We start from the raw sequence: 17,039 nt of genomic DNA, 5'->3' as shown, positions 1-17,039 counted from the left end.
CCAAATCTGTATAAATAGGTGAAAAGCGATGTCTTGCTGTCAGTACGGAGGCAGGATTTTTGTCAGCCACATGCACACGCAGGGCTGCAAATAAAAGTAATCCCTTGCTTTCTAACACTAAAAAGCCAATTTGTTAGAGGGTCCTATTTATCCCGACAGTTTCAGAGGTGTTTAGCAACAGGCAGTCCTCTGGACACCTGGTGTAACCTCTGCTCAGCAGGCAGATAGTGTTTCTCATGCGCCAAGGATGCAGCTGGTTGTTATTTAACAACACTTGACCTGGCTGGTTTGGCCCCTGCCTGGAATGGGGCATCAAGTTTTACTCAGTTCTTCTCAGGACAGGTGGTTTCACTCCTGCCCAGCTCAGCACAGTTCATATGGCTCCTGCTCCACTCCGAGGTGTTTCTTCTTTTAGACTTGGGGCATCCAGCTCGGGCATGACTTTGCTTGGATGGCTTTTTTCATCACGTCTTGCAGCAGCTGGTTTTATCCCTGTCATCCTTGGGGAGGCTCCTTGTATCCCTTACCCAGACAGAGTATCTGCATTTACTCCTGCATTACACCTCTCAGGTGACCTTTTTATGCCCCTGCCCTAACCTGATGTCCAGGTCCTGTATTACCGTCCCCCCAGCAGCACTTCAGGAGCTCTCTGATGAAGACAATCAACAATGGCACTCGTGAACAGTGCCTCTGCTCCTGCCTCCTGCTCATATGGGGGCATTTTAGGACATAAACAGCTCTGCTCTGTTCTCTGAAGCGAATTGCCCACCAAGCACACCTTGCACTGCCGTCCTGTCATGCAAGAAAAACAGCTTTTCCTCTTGCATGCAGCAAGCTCCAACAGAAACTCTGTGATATCCAGAACAAGTGGTGGATTGATCTAGCTGAAAAAATTCAATTATACGCAGATACGGGTGATCACAAAGGATTCTGTGAGGCTCTGAAAACAGCATATGGGCCTGCATACCAGGTCCAAAGCCCGGTACTCAGTGCTGATGGTCAAACACTTCTAACAGATAAAACCTCCATTCTGAATCAATGATCTGAACACTTTCAGACTTTTTTCAGTACCAGCTGTGTAGTCCAAGACTCAGCAATTCAGTCCATCACACAGTAAGCGGTGAAATACAAATCGGATACTGTCCCTACTTTAGGAGAAACCCTCAAGGCCATACAGCAGGCGAAAATCGGCAAGGCAGCTGGGGTTGATGGAATTCCCAACTGAAGTCTGGAAACATGGGGGCCTTGCACTCCATGCCAAATGTCATGAATTTGTGGTATGCCATTGGGAACTAGGCGAACTAGATTGCTCAAATTACCGTGGTATTATTCTGCTCTCCATTGCTGGCAAAATCCTGGTAAGAATACTCTTGAACAGACTAATACCCACTATAGCAGAAGGAATTCTACCTGAAAGTCGGTGTGGCTTCAGAGTCAACAGGAGTACCACAGACATGGTGTTTGTTCTCAGACAACTGCAAGAGAAGTGTAGGGAACAGAACAAAGGTCTCTATGGAACCTTTGTTGACCTCACCAAGGCTTTTGATACTGTGAGCAGGAAAGGTCTGTGGCAGATTTTGGAACGTTTAGGTTGTTCCCCCAAGTTCCTTAAAATGATCATCTCACTCCATGAGGATCAGCACGGCCAAGTCAGATATGGCAATGCACTTTCTGAGCCCTTTCTAATAAAGAATGGTGTGAAACAAGGCTGCGTTCTCGCTCCAACCCTATTCACAGTCTTTTTCAGCAGGATGCTCCAAAGGGCCATGGCAGACCTCGATGATCAGGACGGGATCTACATCCGATACCGTACTGATGGAAGCCCTTTCAACCTAAGGCAAGTGAAGGCCCACACCAAGACCTTAAACCATCTTGTCCGGGAGCTGCTTTATGCTGATGACACCGCCCTCGTCGCTCACACAGAAGCAGCTCTGCAGCGTTTAACATCCTGCTTTGCTGAGGCTGCTGAGCTCTTTGGGCTGGAAGTCAGCTTAAAGAAGACAGAAGTTCTCTATCCACCTGCACCTCAGGAAGTCTTCCATCATTCCCACATCACCATTGGCCAATCAGAGCTCAAATCAGTCCAGCAGTTTAATTACCTAGGGAGCCTCATCTCCTTGGATGGTGAGATTGATGGAGAGATGGACAACAGGTTAGCAAAGGCATGGAGAGCTTTTGGAAAACTCCATAAAAGAGTTTGGCAAAATAAACACTCGAAGAAAAGCACAAAGATCAGTGTTTACAGAGCCATTGTGCTGTCTACTCTCTTATATGGGTCTGAATCATGGGTCATCTACAGCCACCACCTGCGACTCCTGGAACACTTCTATCAACGCTGCCTCCGTACAATCCTAAACATCCACTGGTCAGATGATGTGACCAATCCATCTGTTCTAGAACAGGCAGCAGTCACAAGTATTGAGGTCATGTTGCTGAGAACACAGCTGTGCTGGGCAGGGCACGTCTCCAGGATGAAGGACCAACCACCCCCTCCCCAAGATCGTGCTCTGTGGTGAACTTGCCACCGGCTGCTGCAAGAGAGGAGCCCCGAAGAGGAGATACAAGGACTGCCTGAAACAACATCTGAGCCTTGGCCACATTGATCTTCATCACTGGTCTACTCTGGCCTCCAGTCGGGAGGTCTGGAGACACCCCATCTCTAACGCTGCTGCTTCCTTTGAGAACGCAGCAGGATCACCATCGAGGAGAAAAGACAACGCAGAAAGAACCGTGTCCTGTCGATCCCATCCAAGGAGTCTTTCTGCTCTGCCTTTTGCAACTGGACGTGTCTGTCTCGTATTGGCCTCTTTAGCCACCAGTGTGCTTGTAGCAAATGTGAGCAGAGCCCTTCCCAAATCTTCGTTCACAAAACCTGGCCATGATTTTGGATCTTAATTTGGGAGTCTGGACTCATTGGTTTATTTGGTTCTGGAAATGGTCTTTGGTTTATTTGGTTTTGGAAACAGGTATTTGGTTTATTTTGTATTCTTGAACCACTGGAAACAAATTGGGACCCCCTTGGAGGGACAAAGCTGTTGATGCTCCAGGGGTTCCAGGATCCTGAGGATTCCAGTGCCCACTGAAAGTGTTATTCAGGGAGATCCTCTCAGTCCCTGGATCCAGGGAGTTCCAAGCAAGGTCCCTGGGATTTTATAAGGCATTAAAAGGTTTATAAAAGGTATATAAAGGTATATGAAGATATATAAAAGGTGTACCTACCCAACATAGAAATGGAGCTCTATAATATAATACGATTGACTTATAAAAAGTTGTGATAGAACTGTAAAAGAAGAGGTGTGATGCCTCAGAGCTTTTTGGAATTTTTAACTTTGGTAGATTTTAGAAGTAGTGGTGTAGTGATTGTAGATTTTAATGTAGCTGCATTCTATCCCTTACCCAATTCCCAAAGGGGTGTGTCGGGGGCAGAACGGGGCAGAAGTGGGGGGTGGAGAGATCTGGGGTTGGATGGACCTTGTTCTAAAATCCCAGAGCCACTGCCTGGGGGGTGCCCGTCCTGTGTGTTCCCTTGGCCTGAGGCTCCACTAAAGGACCTGCTCTCTTTATCTCATCTCATCCACTCCCCTGGCCTGGAGTCTTTTCCTCTGTGCTCTCTTGAGGCAACGGGGACTGGACCTACCAGGTGCTGGGGATGCTGGAAATCCCCCCCGGTGCCGGGTGGAGCACGTCAGCCTGGAGCACCCCCTCAGCCAGGACTGGGGTACGGCCCGGCCCCCCAGCACAGGGGGCACACTGGGAGGGGGGTGAGGGGCTCTGGGGGCCTTGGGGGGAACTGGGAGGGAGTTTGGGGGGTAAGGGAAAGGGTCTGGGAGGGAATGGAGAGGCTGAGAAGGAGGTTGGTGGGTGCTGGGAGGGCTGAGAGGGGCTTTGGGGAGTTCTGGGGGCAACTGGGAGGGAGTTTGTGGGAGTCTTTTGGGGATGGGAGAGGCTTTGCGGGGAAATGGAAAGGCTGAGAAAGGGATTTCGGGGGGTCCTTGGAGGACTGAGCGTCCCAGCCTGGACCGCCCAGTCCATCCCCGCGCTGATTTTGGAAAGGGTCGTTTATCCCCCCGTACCTGCTTTTGTTCTGAAACCAGCTGACTGCTCCCGGTGTTCCCAGTAAAGCTTCCCAATTCTCTGCACTCCCCGGATGCCCATTTTTGGGTTCACCTGAGCTCCCCCCTCCCCCGCAGCCCACGGACCCCCCCGAACCCCCCAGCCCCGGGGCTGCCGCGGGGGCCCCCAACGGCCCTCAGCCAATCCCAAAGCGCCCACGCCGCCCGCGCCCAATCCCAGCGCGCCGCGCTGATGACTCATCAGTCGCCGGGAAGACGCCTCGAAAAAAGGGCCCCAACTGCGCCCTCAGCCAAGCCCAGCGCGCCCCAAACCCCCCAAAACGGCGCCGCCCGGCTGGTTTTGGGCTGTCAGCAGCTGTCCGGCGCTGGGCATGGAGCGTGTGCGGGGAGCTGGGGCCGTGCTGGCGGTGCTGGTGGTGCTGGGAGCCCCCCCGGCTGCGGGCGAGGAGCTGTCGGGTGAGCGGGGGGGGGCGGGCAGGGGGGTGGGGTGTGAAAGGGGGGGAAAGAGGGGGGAAAAGAGGGGGTAGGAGCCCCAAAAGTGAGGGCGGGGGGGGTGTGTGGGGATTTTGGGGCCGGTGGGAAAGTGGTGGGAGAGGGGGGCAAGGGGGTGTGGGAGAGCAGGCAGAGGGGTGCCATGGGGGTCTCTGGGTGTCCCTTGAGCCCTGGAGCATTTCCCTGTGACTCGGGGAGGTCGGATCCGCATTGTGGGGCTCCCCAGTCCCCCTGTCCATCCCCGGGGGGCTGATGGGGGGTTCCCCCCTTTGCCAAGAGCCGGTGCTGGGGTGTCCGTGGGGCAGAGGGGGGTTCGAAAGGGGGGTCCGGGGTGGCCCCCTGAGCTCCCACCCTGCTGTGGGGGGCTGGGAGATCATGGGGGGGGGACAGGGCACCCCCTGACCCGTGTCCTGCACACACAGGGGTGTTCCAGCTGATGAGAAAGTCCGAGTGTCACTTCATCAACGGCACCGAGCAGGTGAGGTTTTTCGAGAAGCTCATCTACAACCGGGAGCAGTACATGCACTTTGACAGCGATGTGGGGGTCTACGTGGGGGACACCCCGTATGGGGAGATCCAGGCCAGGCACTTGAACAGCAAACCGGAAATAATGGAGTACAAACGGTCTCATGTGGACACGTGCTGCCCGCACAACTATAAGATTGATGCCCCGTTCACCGTGGAGAGGAGAGGTGAGCGTGGGGCAGAGCGGGTCCCCTCGGCCCCTGCCTCGGAAATGACCCTGGAGCCCCTCAAACCCTCCCTGGGAATCACCCCAGACCCCTCAGCCCTGCCTGTGCCCCTCCGCTTGGCCTTTTGCCCCCTCCCAGTGCCCCCCAGTCCATTCTCAGTCCATTCCAGTCTCTCCCAGTGCCCCCCGCGTCTCCACCCCGCTGGGGCCACCGAGCTCACGCCCCTCAGCCAATCCCAGCGCGTCTCTCTGATGACGCTCCAGTTGCCAGGCAGACCCAAACCAAAGAGTTCCCTCTCCAGGACTCAGCCTCCCAGTCCCGAGCGCTTCCTTCCCAGTCCAAACCAGTCACTCCCAGTCCACACCAGTCACTCCCAGTCCTTCACAGTCACTCCCAGACCCTCTCACTCCACTCCCAGACCCTCTCACTCCATTCCCAGTCGTCTTCACTTCTTTCCCACATCTCCCAACTCTCTCCCCAGTGCCCCCCCAGCCCAGCCCCTTCTCCCCCACTCTATTCCCACTCCCTCCCACTGCCATCCCAGTCCCTCCCACTGCCCTCCAAGCCCTCTGCCCTCCCTCCCAGTGCCCCCCAGCTCAGCCCAGTGTCTCCCCCGTCCCTCCCAGTGCCCCCCAGCGTGTCCATCTCGCTGGTGCCGTCGAGCTCCCAGCCCGGCCCCGGCCGCCTGCTCTGCTCCGTGATGGATTTCTACTCTGCGCCGGTGCAGGTGAGGTGGTTCCAGGATGGGCAGGAGCTGCCGGAGCACGTGATGGCCACCGACATGGTCCACACCGGGGACTGGAGCTACCAGGTGCTGGTGATGCTGGAAATCCCCCCCCTGGCGTGGGGTCACCTACAGCTGCCAGGTGGAGCACGTCAGCCTGGAGCACCCCCTCAGCCGGCACTGGGGTACGGCCCGGCCCCCCCAGCAAAGGGGGGAGCACACTGGCAGGGGGGACGGGGGCAGTGGGGGGAACTGGGGGGAATTTGCAGATAGTTTCGTGGGTGCTGGAGGTGATGGGAGGGGGGTTGGAGGGTCCTAAAGGGGCCAGGAGGGGCTTGGTGGGATCCCAAAGGGGCTGGGAAGGGACTGGCAGGAGGTTTCAGGGACCCCCGGGTGGGCTGGGGGAGAGCGGGCCGGGCTCTGTGGGGTGCCGGGGGGTGCGTGGGAGGAGGTTTTGGGGGTGCTGACCCCCCGGCTCCCCCCAGAGATGCCACCGGACACCGTCCGCAGCAAGATCCTGGTGGGGGTCGGGGGCTTCGTCTTGGGCTTGGTCTTCCTGGCGCTGGGGCTCGGCTTCTACCTGCGGGAGAAGGTAAAGGGGGGTCCCCAAATGGGGGTCGTGTCCTCCCCCTTGCTCTCCCACAGCCTCTGGGCCCCCCCTGCCCCCCCAGCCCCTTTTCTCTCACCCCCTTTTCTCTCCCCACAGAGCTCCTGAGCCGCCGGTGGCCGCAGCCCCTCCCCGTGGCCTCGGGCTCAGCCGGGACCCCCCAGACCCTGTGCTGATTTTGGGGGGTTGCATGTCCCCCCCTTCCCTGCATTTCTTCCCGCACTAACCAGCTGTTCCCAGTGTTCCCAGTAAAGCTTCTCAGTGCTCTGCAGTCCTGCTCACTGGAGAGAAGGGGCTGGGGGTGACTTGGGGGGAAACCGCGGGGGGAGCAGAGTTTGAGGGGGGCAGAACCGGCCCCAGGATGGATCGGGAATGGGGAACCTCCTGAGTCCTCCACTTGTCACCCCGTTCTTGGGGGGGTTTTGTGGGGGCATCTGCACCCCAATGGGGCACCCAGCAGACCCCAAGAGGTGCCAGGACCCACGTAAACTCTGTAAAAGAGGTGCTGGGAATCCCAAATTCAGTGGGAGGGGAGTGGAACCCCCCAAAAGTGGACGGGGGCAAGCCGGGACTGAGGAGTGGGGAATGATGGGAAAGGGGTGGGAGAGGTCAGAAAGGTGGGGAAAAGGAGGATGTGGGACATCAGCCCCTCTTTCCTCCTCTTTTCCCCCTTTCCCCCCGCTCACCCCACAGCTCCTCGCCCGCAGCCGGGGGGGCTCCCAGCACCACCAGGACTGCCAGCATGGCCCCAGCTCCCCGCACACAGTGAAGCTTCCCAGTTCTCTGCACTTCTGGTTACTGGGGAGAAGTGGGGGGGCTTCAAAAATCCCTGCAACAGGAGGGTTTGGACACTCCCTGACCCCAAAATATCACAAAAGAGGGATGTGGACACTCCTAGACTCCAGAAATCCTGAGAACAGGGGGGTTTGAATATTCTCAGACTTTATAAATCCTGGGAATAGGGGCATTTGGACACTCTCAGACATTAAAAATCCTGGGAACAGGGGGGTTTGGACACTCCCAGAACTACAAAATCCTGGAGAAAGGTGGTTTAGGCACATGCCGTGTATCAGGGAGGGAAAAGGTCCCAGAGATACTGGAAGGTGAAAAACTAGACACCATTGCTACTTAAGAAAGTAACTATTTATTGTGAAAGGTGGCTAACAGTGAAAACATAGGCACTCAAGAGAAAGGGATTAGGGAGGAGAAAAGTGAACAAAAAGACCCTAAAAGGAAGGCACAGCACCCTACTCACCCAGGTGTCACCTATAAGAGAGTCTTACCCACTCTAACCACTTCTAAAGCCTCTCTGCAGCAGCTGCGTGTTCCGGAGGGCTGGCAGGCTCCCACTCCAGCAGGCGTCCCCGCTAAAAGCAACTTGGTCCTTCGTGTAGAGCCAGCCCCCAGCAGGGAAAGCGTGTCTGCTTTTATACAGTTCATTGAGCTGTATAAAAGTGGCCAGCACCGCCCCGTCAGGGGTTCCCAATCCCACCCCCTTGGTTATGTCAGTGCACCCCTTCTGTGCATGGGTGAGAACTTTGGAAATCCCCTCACGCAGGCGCAGTGAGTCCTGGGGGTCTTTCCCAATTGAGTCTGGGGGCGAGCCTTCCTCACCTCATCATCACTTTCTCATCCAAATGCCCTTGACGAGCCAGTAACCAATCACAGGAGACCAATTAAAAGTTTATACAGAAGTTCTCCCTCCAAGGTCAAATTTACTGTTTTATCAGTGAACTTGGCAGAAAGAACTATAAACTACTGCAGGTGGCTAAGGCCAAACACAGACCAAAAATATCATCACAACTCCATCCCAGTACAAGGGCTCTGAGCCAGAGAACGGATGAGAGCCGGGTACAGGCTTGGGAATTGCCGGGAGGGGAAAGGGATGTCTAAGAACAAGTCCCTCAGGAGAGGGAAGCAGAGAGGCTGAGTTTTGACCCCAGCACAAAGGTGTGCAGGGCAGAGCAGAGAATATGCCCACATAAGATTCTTGTGCATCCGTCTTTGCAGTTCTGACAGGCACTTCTTGTCACAGCCTGTCCTCTCCATTCCAGAATGGGCCCTGGCAACCAAAGAACCAACGCCCTACAACCCCAAAGTGAAGCCCCACCTTTGTGCCAAGGGCCCTCTTGTGATGTCACGGCCTATCCCCTCCATTCCAGAATGGCTGCTGGAAACCAAAACACCAATGTCTCACAGCCCCTAGTGCAGCCCAACCCATGTGCCACGGGCCCCTTGGTGATGTCACAGCCTGTCCTCTCCATTCTGGAATAGCCCCTGGAAACCAAAGAACCAACACCTCACACCCCCACAGTGCAGCCCCACCTGTCTGCCACGGGACTCTTTGGGATGTCACGGCCTTTCCCCCAGGAAAGAAAGCCTGGAACCTTCGGGTTTCAGATGCAGTTGGGGGGCCACCCTGGGCACTCCATGGGCAGCAAGAGCTTTCTGTCCTGCCACCTTTGGTCTGGCAGGAATCTTCAGCTGTGTTCAGTTTGGGCAGTCAGACTGGCAATTTCAGCGCAGGGCTCCTGCAAGCCAAGGACAGCCCTTTCCCCCAGGAATGAAAGCTTAGAGCCTCAAGGGCTCAGGTGCAGCTGGTGGGACACCCTGGGCACTCCATGAGCAGCAAGAGCTTTCTGTCCTGCCGCCTTCTGTCTGGCAGGAATCTTTGTCCGTGTTCAATTTTGGGAGTGGGACTGGCAATTTCAGCACAGGGCTCCTGCGAGTGAACGACAGCCCTGCCCTCCAGGGAAGAAACCCCTTACCCTCGGTCTCTTCTCCTGTTCCCTAAAACACAACCTGCAGGGGAGCTTTCTGGGATCTCTTCTCTTGGGAATTGGAAAGACAGACCCACTCCCATGTTTAACACCTCAGGGAAAACCACACTTTCAACACCTTTCCCAACCCTTCCCAACCTTTCCCAAAGCCCAGATTTTACAGGTGTCCTGTAATTCTGGCCCAATCTCACCCAAGCCCACAAACCATGACAGAAACCTCTCAGCCTCACGCTGCATCCTTCCCATTGCTGTGCCTTATGTGCAGGCAAAAGGCCTTAAAATCAAGGACCCAAAATTCACGGCCTGTTCTTTTTCCCAGAAAAGAAGGCGTGGTGAACTCTCCAGACCAGGGAACTGGAAGATCTCCCCAAAACTCCTTTGGTACACGCTGCAGGGCCAACGATTCCTCTGCTCTGCCCTGTCGGCGCTGCTTTGTCTCATCTGGGTCCCCAGAAACTGTCAGTGAAAGCCGGGGAATAAAATCTCTGAGCAGTTGGTTGGGTTCCAGAGGTGACCCTACTTCATTCAGTGCTGAAGGGACACAGGAATTGCTCTCTAACACCTGGACATCAGTTCTCAAAACTTTTAACTATTTCTACATTTTAGCAGACAAAAGAATTCCTGTCCATTGGCTTACCAGTTCTCTGCAGGAATTCTTCTTCTCTCTTCTATTGGCTCTTGATTTCTCACTTTGCATGATACTTAGTCCACAGTTTTTGTCCTCAGTAACTGTGTTAGTTTTGTCTTTGTCTCTGGTTTCTCTAAGGGTCTTTGTGGTTTAGAAATTCTGCCTTCTTGGTGTCCAGGTCTCAAAAAGAGATTTCTCTGCCAGGTCTCTGACCACTGAAATATGGCAGGCCCTAAGCTTTTACTTTGTTTTTCTAACAAAAGGCCATGGCCCAGAACTTGTCCATCATCCATTGTCTGTTGCCCCCATTCAATCTCCTGCCAGCAGTTTCTCCCCACTGCTGGGTGGGCTCCTTTGTCAAGCACTAGAACTTGTTGGGTAACAGGCCCAGTCCTGTTGCCTATTTTTCGTGGGGATGTGCAGGAGGGCATTGAGTCTTCCAGGAGCAAATTGGCAGAGGACCCCAAGCTGGCTTGCAGTGTGGATGTGCTGGAGGGTAGGAAGGCTCTGCAGAGGGACCTGGCCAGGCTGGACCTCTGGGCCGAGCCCATGGGCATGAGGTTCAAGAGTGCCTTTGGTGCCTTTGGGGCCTCTGGCCACAAGAACCCCCTGCAGCTCCAGGCCGGGGGCAGAGGAGCTGCAAAGGGTCCCCGTGGGAGAGGCCCTGGGGGTGCTGGTGGACAGTGGCTGAACCTGAGCCAGCGGGTGCCCGGGTGGGCAAGAAGGCCAAGGGCAGACTGGCCTGGATCAGAAAGAGTGTGGCAGCAGGAGCAGGGCAGTGATGCTTCTGCTGGACTGGGCACTGGTGAGGCCACAGCTGGAGTGCTGTGTCCAGCTCTGGGCCCCTCAATTCAGGGAGAATCTTGAGGGGCTGGAGTGGGTGGAGAGCAGGGCAATGGAGCTGGGCAGGGGTCTGCAGTGCATGGCCTGTGAGGAGCAGCTGAGGGAGCTGGGCTTCTCCAACCTGCAGAAGAGGAGGCTCGGGGCTGACCTTCTCCCTGTCCACAACTTCCTGACAGGAGGCTGGAGCCAGGTGGGGGTCAGCCCCTTCTCCAAGGCAACAGGCGATAGGACAAGAGGACACGAGGACCTGCCTGTCAGGGGCTGTTTGTCAGGGACAGGAGCAGGACTTTTTGGAGAGAAACAGGGATTAGGTATTGAAATGGGCTGCCCAGGGAGGTGGTGGAGTCAGCGTCCCTGGAGGTGTTTAAGCAAAGACTGGCCATGGCACTGAGTGCCGTGGTCTGCTTGACGTGCTGGGGATGGGGCGTAGGCTGGACGCCGGTTGATCTCCCAAGTCTCTGCCAACCTCAGGGACTCTGGGCTTCTGTGCCAGCCCAGCCTTTGGGGACAGATTGCTGGTGGCTCAGAGGCTCCATCCTTGCCTTGCCTTGCCCATCTCCTGGCTGCCAGGCAAGGGCCTTGTGACATCACAGCCTCTGTGGAACAGTGCGGTGGCTGAAAACTGTCAGTGCTGCGTCCCCGTGCCCAGAGCCTGGGCAGAAGTCGGCTGGCAGGGACGGGCAGAGACTGTGCAGAGGTGTCAGCTCGTCCCGCAGCAGCACGATGCCCAGCCAGGGCATCTCCTGGCTCCTCAGGCTCTCGGTGCTCCTGCTCTTGCCTGGCCCACTCGAGCCTTGCAGCCGTGCCACAGGTGCCATTGCTGAGAAGCGGGGTTTTCCTTGGATGGCCCCTTGCCAGAAAAGGCAGGAGAGGCTGGAGAGAGGGGAAGGAGGGGGGTCAGGCCGCTGGGATGGTGCCGGCGGGCCGTGAGCCCGAAGCCAGCAAGGCCTTGGGCCCACACGGTGTCAGGGGAGGACTGAGAGCCCCCAGGGAGGAGGAAAGCTGGGCAGGCCCCAAGGCTGCTGGGCCTCTTCCTTGCCAGCCCTTTGGCCAAGGCCCCGAGGCAGAGGTGGGGCTCAGCCCCTGCACAGCAATGGGGCACAGGTTGAGCCCCAGGGACACCAGAGCCAGGCGGCCTGAGCTCTTCTTCCTGCAGCGTCTGCCTGGGGCAGCCCAGCCAGGCCTGAGTCTCTGCAGGAGAGGCCAAGCCCAGCCAGAGAGGGCTCAGCCCTCTGAGACTGCACTCACTGCAAAGGGAACAAAACACTGGCCCAGAGGACATCCTGCCCCCAAATGGAGAACTGGAAAGGTCAAGAATAAAAAATGTCACCCCCCTCCATTCTTCAAGAAATGTTCAGACCTCTTTCCTAAAAGCATCCAGGACTCGGGTCACCCAGTTTTCTCTCTGACAAGGCTTTGCAGGGGCTGCTTGGGAAGGGGAAGCCCTGGGGCCCCAGTGCAGATGGGTGGGGCTGCACTCTGGGGGGGTCGGCCTTTGGCTCTTGGCTTCCAGGGGCCACCAGGAGTCAGTGAGCCGGGCTGGGGACGAGGGGCAGGACTGGCTGGGATTGCCTCTGGGGCCTGGCCCAGAAAATGGAAGTGTCCCCATGGGGCAGCTGGAAAGGGCCCAGGAAGGAACTGCTGCCCCAGCGCAGGCTGTGGCAGTGGGGAGTGTGCAGGGGGAGGAGGCTGGGCCAGAGCAGGGCTGGGCAAGAACGGCCAAGCCGCGGGTGGGTTCTCCCCCAGCCCCCAGGGCCCAGCCCCTGATGGGAGGGCCTTGGGCAGGGCCTGGGGCGAGTGCAGGAACCTCTGAGGCAGCCCAAGGGCCCTGCTTTTGGCAGGTGGGTTGACAGGCCCAGCTCTCTGCAAGAGAAGTTGAGGGCTCTGAGGCAGAGAGGGGATGAGAGACGGGTACAGGCTTCGGAATTGCCGGGAGGGGAAAGGGATGTCTAAGAACAAGTCCCTCAGGAGAGGGAAGCAGAGAGGCTGAGTTTTGACCCCAGCAAGAGGGTCTGCAGGGCAGAGCAGAGAATATCCCCCACGTGAGATTGTTGTGCATCCCTCCTTGCAGTTCTGACAGGCACTTCTCTTCAAAGGTCCTTCTGTGAGCGTCTTTTTGTTCTTTCCAGGTGGGATGCAAGCGGTGGGTGGGCTTTGGGCACTGGGGGGCAGAGGAGCCAGGTGAGCATTTTCCTGCCAGTCTGAATCAGATGTTAATTCTGGTGGGCTGTATCCTTGGTGAATCTAAGCACATCCCTTGGCATTTGGTTTTTTTCCGGGTGGTACACAACCTGAGAAGCATCAGCAGAATGGGAAGGAGGTCCTTGCAGGAAGAGGTCAGTGTAAAGGAAGCTGAGAGGGGAGCTTTGGTGAGAATGTTGAACTCTGAGGGCATCCCTAAGTTTGTGCCTTTGCCTCTGTGATGCTGAAAAAGCCGGTCCGAAGAACTGCTCAGAGAGTTTTGGATCTTTTGAACAGCAAAGGGATTTATTGCCAACGTCGGGAGCGAGCGTGGTTTGCACCACAGAGAACTTGCTCAAAGGGTTCACACAAAATCAGAGGTTTTATACAAGTTTCATATGTGATTAAATGTGATAAATCATATTCATGCGATTACATCTGTCTATACATATTAATAATGGGCAGAGCTCAGGCGGAGCTTCTCTTGGCCCTCAATGCTCAGAGGGGTTTAGGTGAGTCTGGGGTCTCTGCTCCTCTTCATCAGTTCCCAGTGTCCCCATCCTTGTCCCTCATGTTCCCACTCCATTCTTGGTGCTCTCATTCCCAGTGTGACCATCCCATTCCTGATGTCCCCATTCCTAGTCTCGGGTGTCTCCAACCTGCTACCAATAACCCCGTTCCCATTCCTGGTGTCCCCATTCCCAGTTCCTGCTGTCCGCAACCTGCTCCCAATGTCTCCATTGCTATTCCTGGCGTCTCCATCCCATTCCTGATGTCCCCAGCCTGCTCCAGTGTCCCCAACCTTCCCCTGGTCTTCCCATCCTGCTCCTGGTGTCCCCATCCCTTTCCCCATTGTCTCACAGTGTCCTCATTTCCATTCCTGGTGACTCGAACCTGCTCCCAGTGTCCCCATTCCCATTCCTGGAGTTCCCATTCCCATTCCTGCTGTCCCCAACCTGCTCCCAGTGTCCCCATCCAAGCCCCCCTGTCCCCATTCCTATTCCTGGTTCCCAGAGAGGAACTGCAGGATGCCGGAGGAGGGAGCCAGGATTTATTGCCCAAAGCAGATTTTCACACCCAAATTAAAGCCTCAGGAATAATTGTGGTCCTGGGTTCCACACGGGAAAAAGCAGGAAGTTGATCCATCGGGAAGAGCCGCAGGGGGGGTCAGGGTGGGTGGGAGCAGCGGGATGAGCTCTGCCAGCAGCTCCTGCCTTTCCACAGGGAGAGGGAAGGGGTGGATCCAGCTCCGGAATGGCTAAGGTTGTGATTCCTGCTGGGATGAGAGCGGGGAATGGAGTCACCATGTCCCTGTTCCCATCCCAGGGGATGGAGCTGGTTGTGGAGCCCAGGGAAAGTAGGAACTGCTCTGGATTCCCTCCTGATCCTGCTCTGTCCATCCCACCCCAATCCCACTCCATCCATCCCACGCCAATCCCACTCCAGAATCCAGCCCTGATCCCAGTCCACAATTCCACCTGAGCCCACTCTGGAATCCTGCCCTGAGCTGGAATCCCCTTCCAATCCCGCTCCAGCCATTAGGCCCCCATTCCCCTCTGGAATCCCGGCATCCATCCTGGGATCCCTGCCCAGAGGATCTGGGTCCACACACGCTGCTGGGACTCACGGGTGGGCGCGGGGTCGTATCCATTCCCCTCCCTCTTCCCTATGGAAAGAAAGCGGGATCAGCACCCGTGGCACAGGATCCCCGGAATGCTGCCGGGCGGATCCGTGCCCCTTCCCGACCCCCATCCCGGGAGTTACCGGATCGGAGCTTCCAGACACCGACTCCCACGAGGCCGATGATGATGATGATGGCAGCGATGACGGACACAGTGTCCTAGTTAGAACAGCTGGGACCGATTCCTCACTGGATGGGTGTAGCCCAAAACTGTGGATTCTATAGCCTTCCATGCCATTTTCCCAGGAACTGTTGTCAGGAGAGGCCTGCCAGGTGGGGGGGATGTCCTGAGCACCCTCATAGCCTTTTATGGACTGAGCATCCTCATATCCTTTTATGGAATTGCCCGCTCTGAGGGAAGAACTAAGCATCCTTTTATGGAATTCCCCGCTCTGAGGGGAGGACTGGGCATTCCTGCCTGAACGGGAGAATATATAAACCTGGAGTTTCGGAACCTTTTTACCACTCGTGGGAACCAGAGGAGGAGTGCAGCTCACCGCTCTCAACCAGCCTGAGACCACCCCCCTCAACTGGACTGCAATCCCCACTTTTGACCAGACTGCAACAGCTCTCCCACCAGCAGGTATTTTCCTCTCCCTTTACTTTGGACTCGGGGGGGGAGCCCAAGGAACAGCACTTTGTTCCTGGCCCAGGGTGCTGGGTTCTACATTTGGGTTTTGTGGATTAAAACCAATTGCTTGTCTGTATAATCAGACTTATTGGGCAAGGGGGGTCCAAGGGGGGCCCAAGGGGGGCAAGGGGGGCTGGGCAAGGGGGGGAAGGGCTGCAGGGGGCGGATCCCGGAGGAGGAAACTCGCCAAAAGCGGCGGCCCAGCCGAGGGAGGAGCGGAGCGGGAGCACAAAGAAGAGCAGCCAAAAGGTCCTGGCGGTTGCTCGGCAATGGCGGGGGGGGGCGAGAGCGGTTTGGGGGCCCCCCGTGAGAGCCGGGGGGGAACCCCGGTAGCCGCGGAGTGGGGAGAGCGGAGAGGGGCGATCCCGGAGCTGGGGGACCCCCGGAATGCTGGAGGGGGGGTAGCAGGGAGAGGGAGGAGCCCCGGGAGCCCTGGGAGGCTGCAATGGGGTTCCCGGAGAAGGGGGAGCCTGGGCAGTGGGGACCCCTGGGATCCCCGGGCCAAGAAAGTGGAGATGGCGGCGAGGGGGAACGTCTGGGAACCCGGCCCCCTGAAACAGAGAGTGAGGGGAGAAGGGACGCCTGGGACCCCAAAAGCTCCGGCATCCCTAAGCGGGACCCCCAGCAGCCCAGAGAGGGGAGAGCCCAGAAGGTAAAGGTTCAGAGAGCAGTAAGGCGGAACTTCTGGGAGGGTTTTTTTGAGCTGAATGTTCATATTTTGGAGTATTATTTTGGCTGACTCCTGATCTTTTGCAAATTAGCGGGCAGTTTGTGCGGGTTTTTTTTCCCAAATCTTGTTGTTTTCTTTTTTTCTGGGCTGAATGTTGGTGTTTTAGAGGTTTTCAGGGACACAGGATGCCTGGTGAGTCCTAGAGCTGGACTTGGGCAACACACTCACCTCCTTTTTTCCCCCCCCCAGCAGGATTTCTGCTTCCCAAAGCTTGGGCGGATGGAGGAGGAGGCTGCGAGGAAGAGGAAGATGCCGCGGGCCCCCCAGGCAGGTGAGGAGGAAGTCAGTGCCCCTTTGGGTCGGTCTTTTGTGGCCGTCCTGCCGGGGCCAGAGTTGGGGGGATGTCCTTGGGCTTCCCTGTGGGCCGGAGGTAAATCCCCTGCGTGTCCTTGTTGCTTCCTGCCCCAGGCCCCGAGGTGAGGCCGGAGAGCGCGGAGGACAAATCCCGGCGGCAGAGCCTGGTGGGAGAGGCTGTTTTGAAGGGCTCCCCGGCGCAGGAAGGCAGCGGGGAGGAAAAGGGCCGGAGATGCCCCCGCAGGAGGGGCTGCAAAGCCAGCCCAGGGGGCTGTGAGGAGGAAAGAGCCAGCGTGTGCCGGGAAGGCGGCCGGAGCTTGAGGCGGAGCTGCGAGCTGGTGGTCCCTGAGCAGCCTCCCAGCAGGGAAAAGCCCTTCAGGTGTTTGGAATGTGGGAAGAGCTTCAGCAAGAGCACTGACCTCCGCAACCACCATTGCATCCACAGTGGGGAACGGCCCTACACGTGTGGGGACTGTGGGAAGAGCTTCAAACGGAGCTCCCACCTCCTCAGCCACCAGATGATCCACAGTGGGGAAAGGCCCTACACATGTGGGGAGTGTGGGAAGAGCTTCAGGCAGAGCTCCACCCTCCGCACCCACCGTCGCATCCACGCTGGGGAACGGCCCTACACGTGTGGGGAATGTGGAAAGAGCTTCACTCTCCTCTCCCACCTGTTCCGACAC

At 57.0% G+C, this 17,039-nt stretch overlaps 1 protein-coding gene and 1 long non-coding RNA gene across 3 annotated transcripts in view; one reads left to right on the top strand and one right to left on the bottom strand.

Moving 5' to 3' along the window:
• The window catches only part of LOC135405804 (uncharacterized), a 369,333-nt gene that overhangs the window by 239,797 nt on the left and 112,497 nt on the right, over window positions 1-17,039 (bottom strand). The window lies entirely within an intron of this gene.
• On the top strand, window positions 4,151-6,853 carry LOC135405234 (class II histocompatibility antigen, B-L beta chain-like). Its single transcript, XM_064639903.1, is given in 6 exon segments — window positions 4,151-4,529; window positions 4,988-5,257; window positions 5,884-6,086; window positions 6,088-6,166; window positions 6,467-6,573; window positions 6,688-6,853. Coding segments are annotated over 6 exon segments (753 nt in total). The 5' UTR covers window positions 4,151-4,444; the 3' UTR covers window positions 6,697-6,853.

The sequence above is a fragment of the Pseudopipra pipra genome, chromosome W, assembly GCF_036250125.1.
Source record: "Pseudopipra pipra isolate bDixPip1 chromosome W, bDixPip1.hap1, whole genome shotgun sequence".
In the NCBI taxonomy this organism is placed as follows: Eukaryota; Metazoa; Chordata; class Aves; order Passeriformes; family Pipridae; genus Pseudopipra; species Pseudopipra pipra.
Note: the sequence above shows the minus strand (reverse complement) of the source record. Positions and strands in the feature narration are given on the sequence as shown.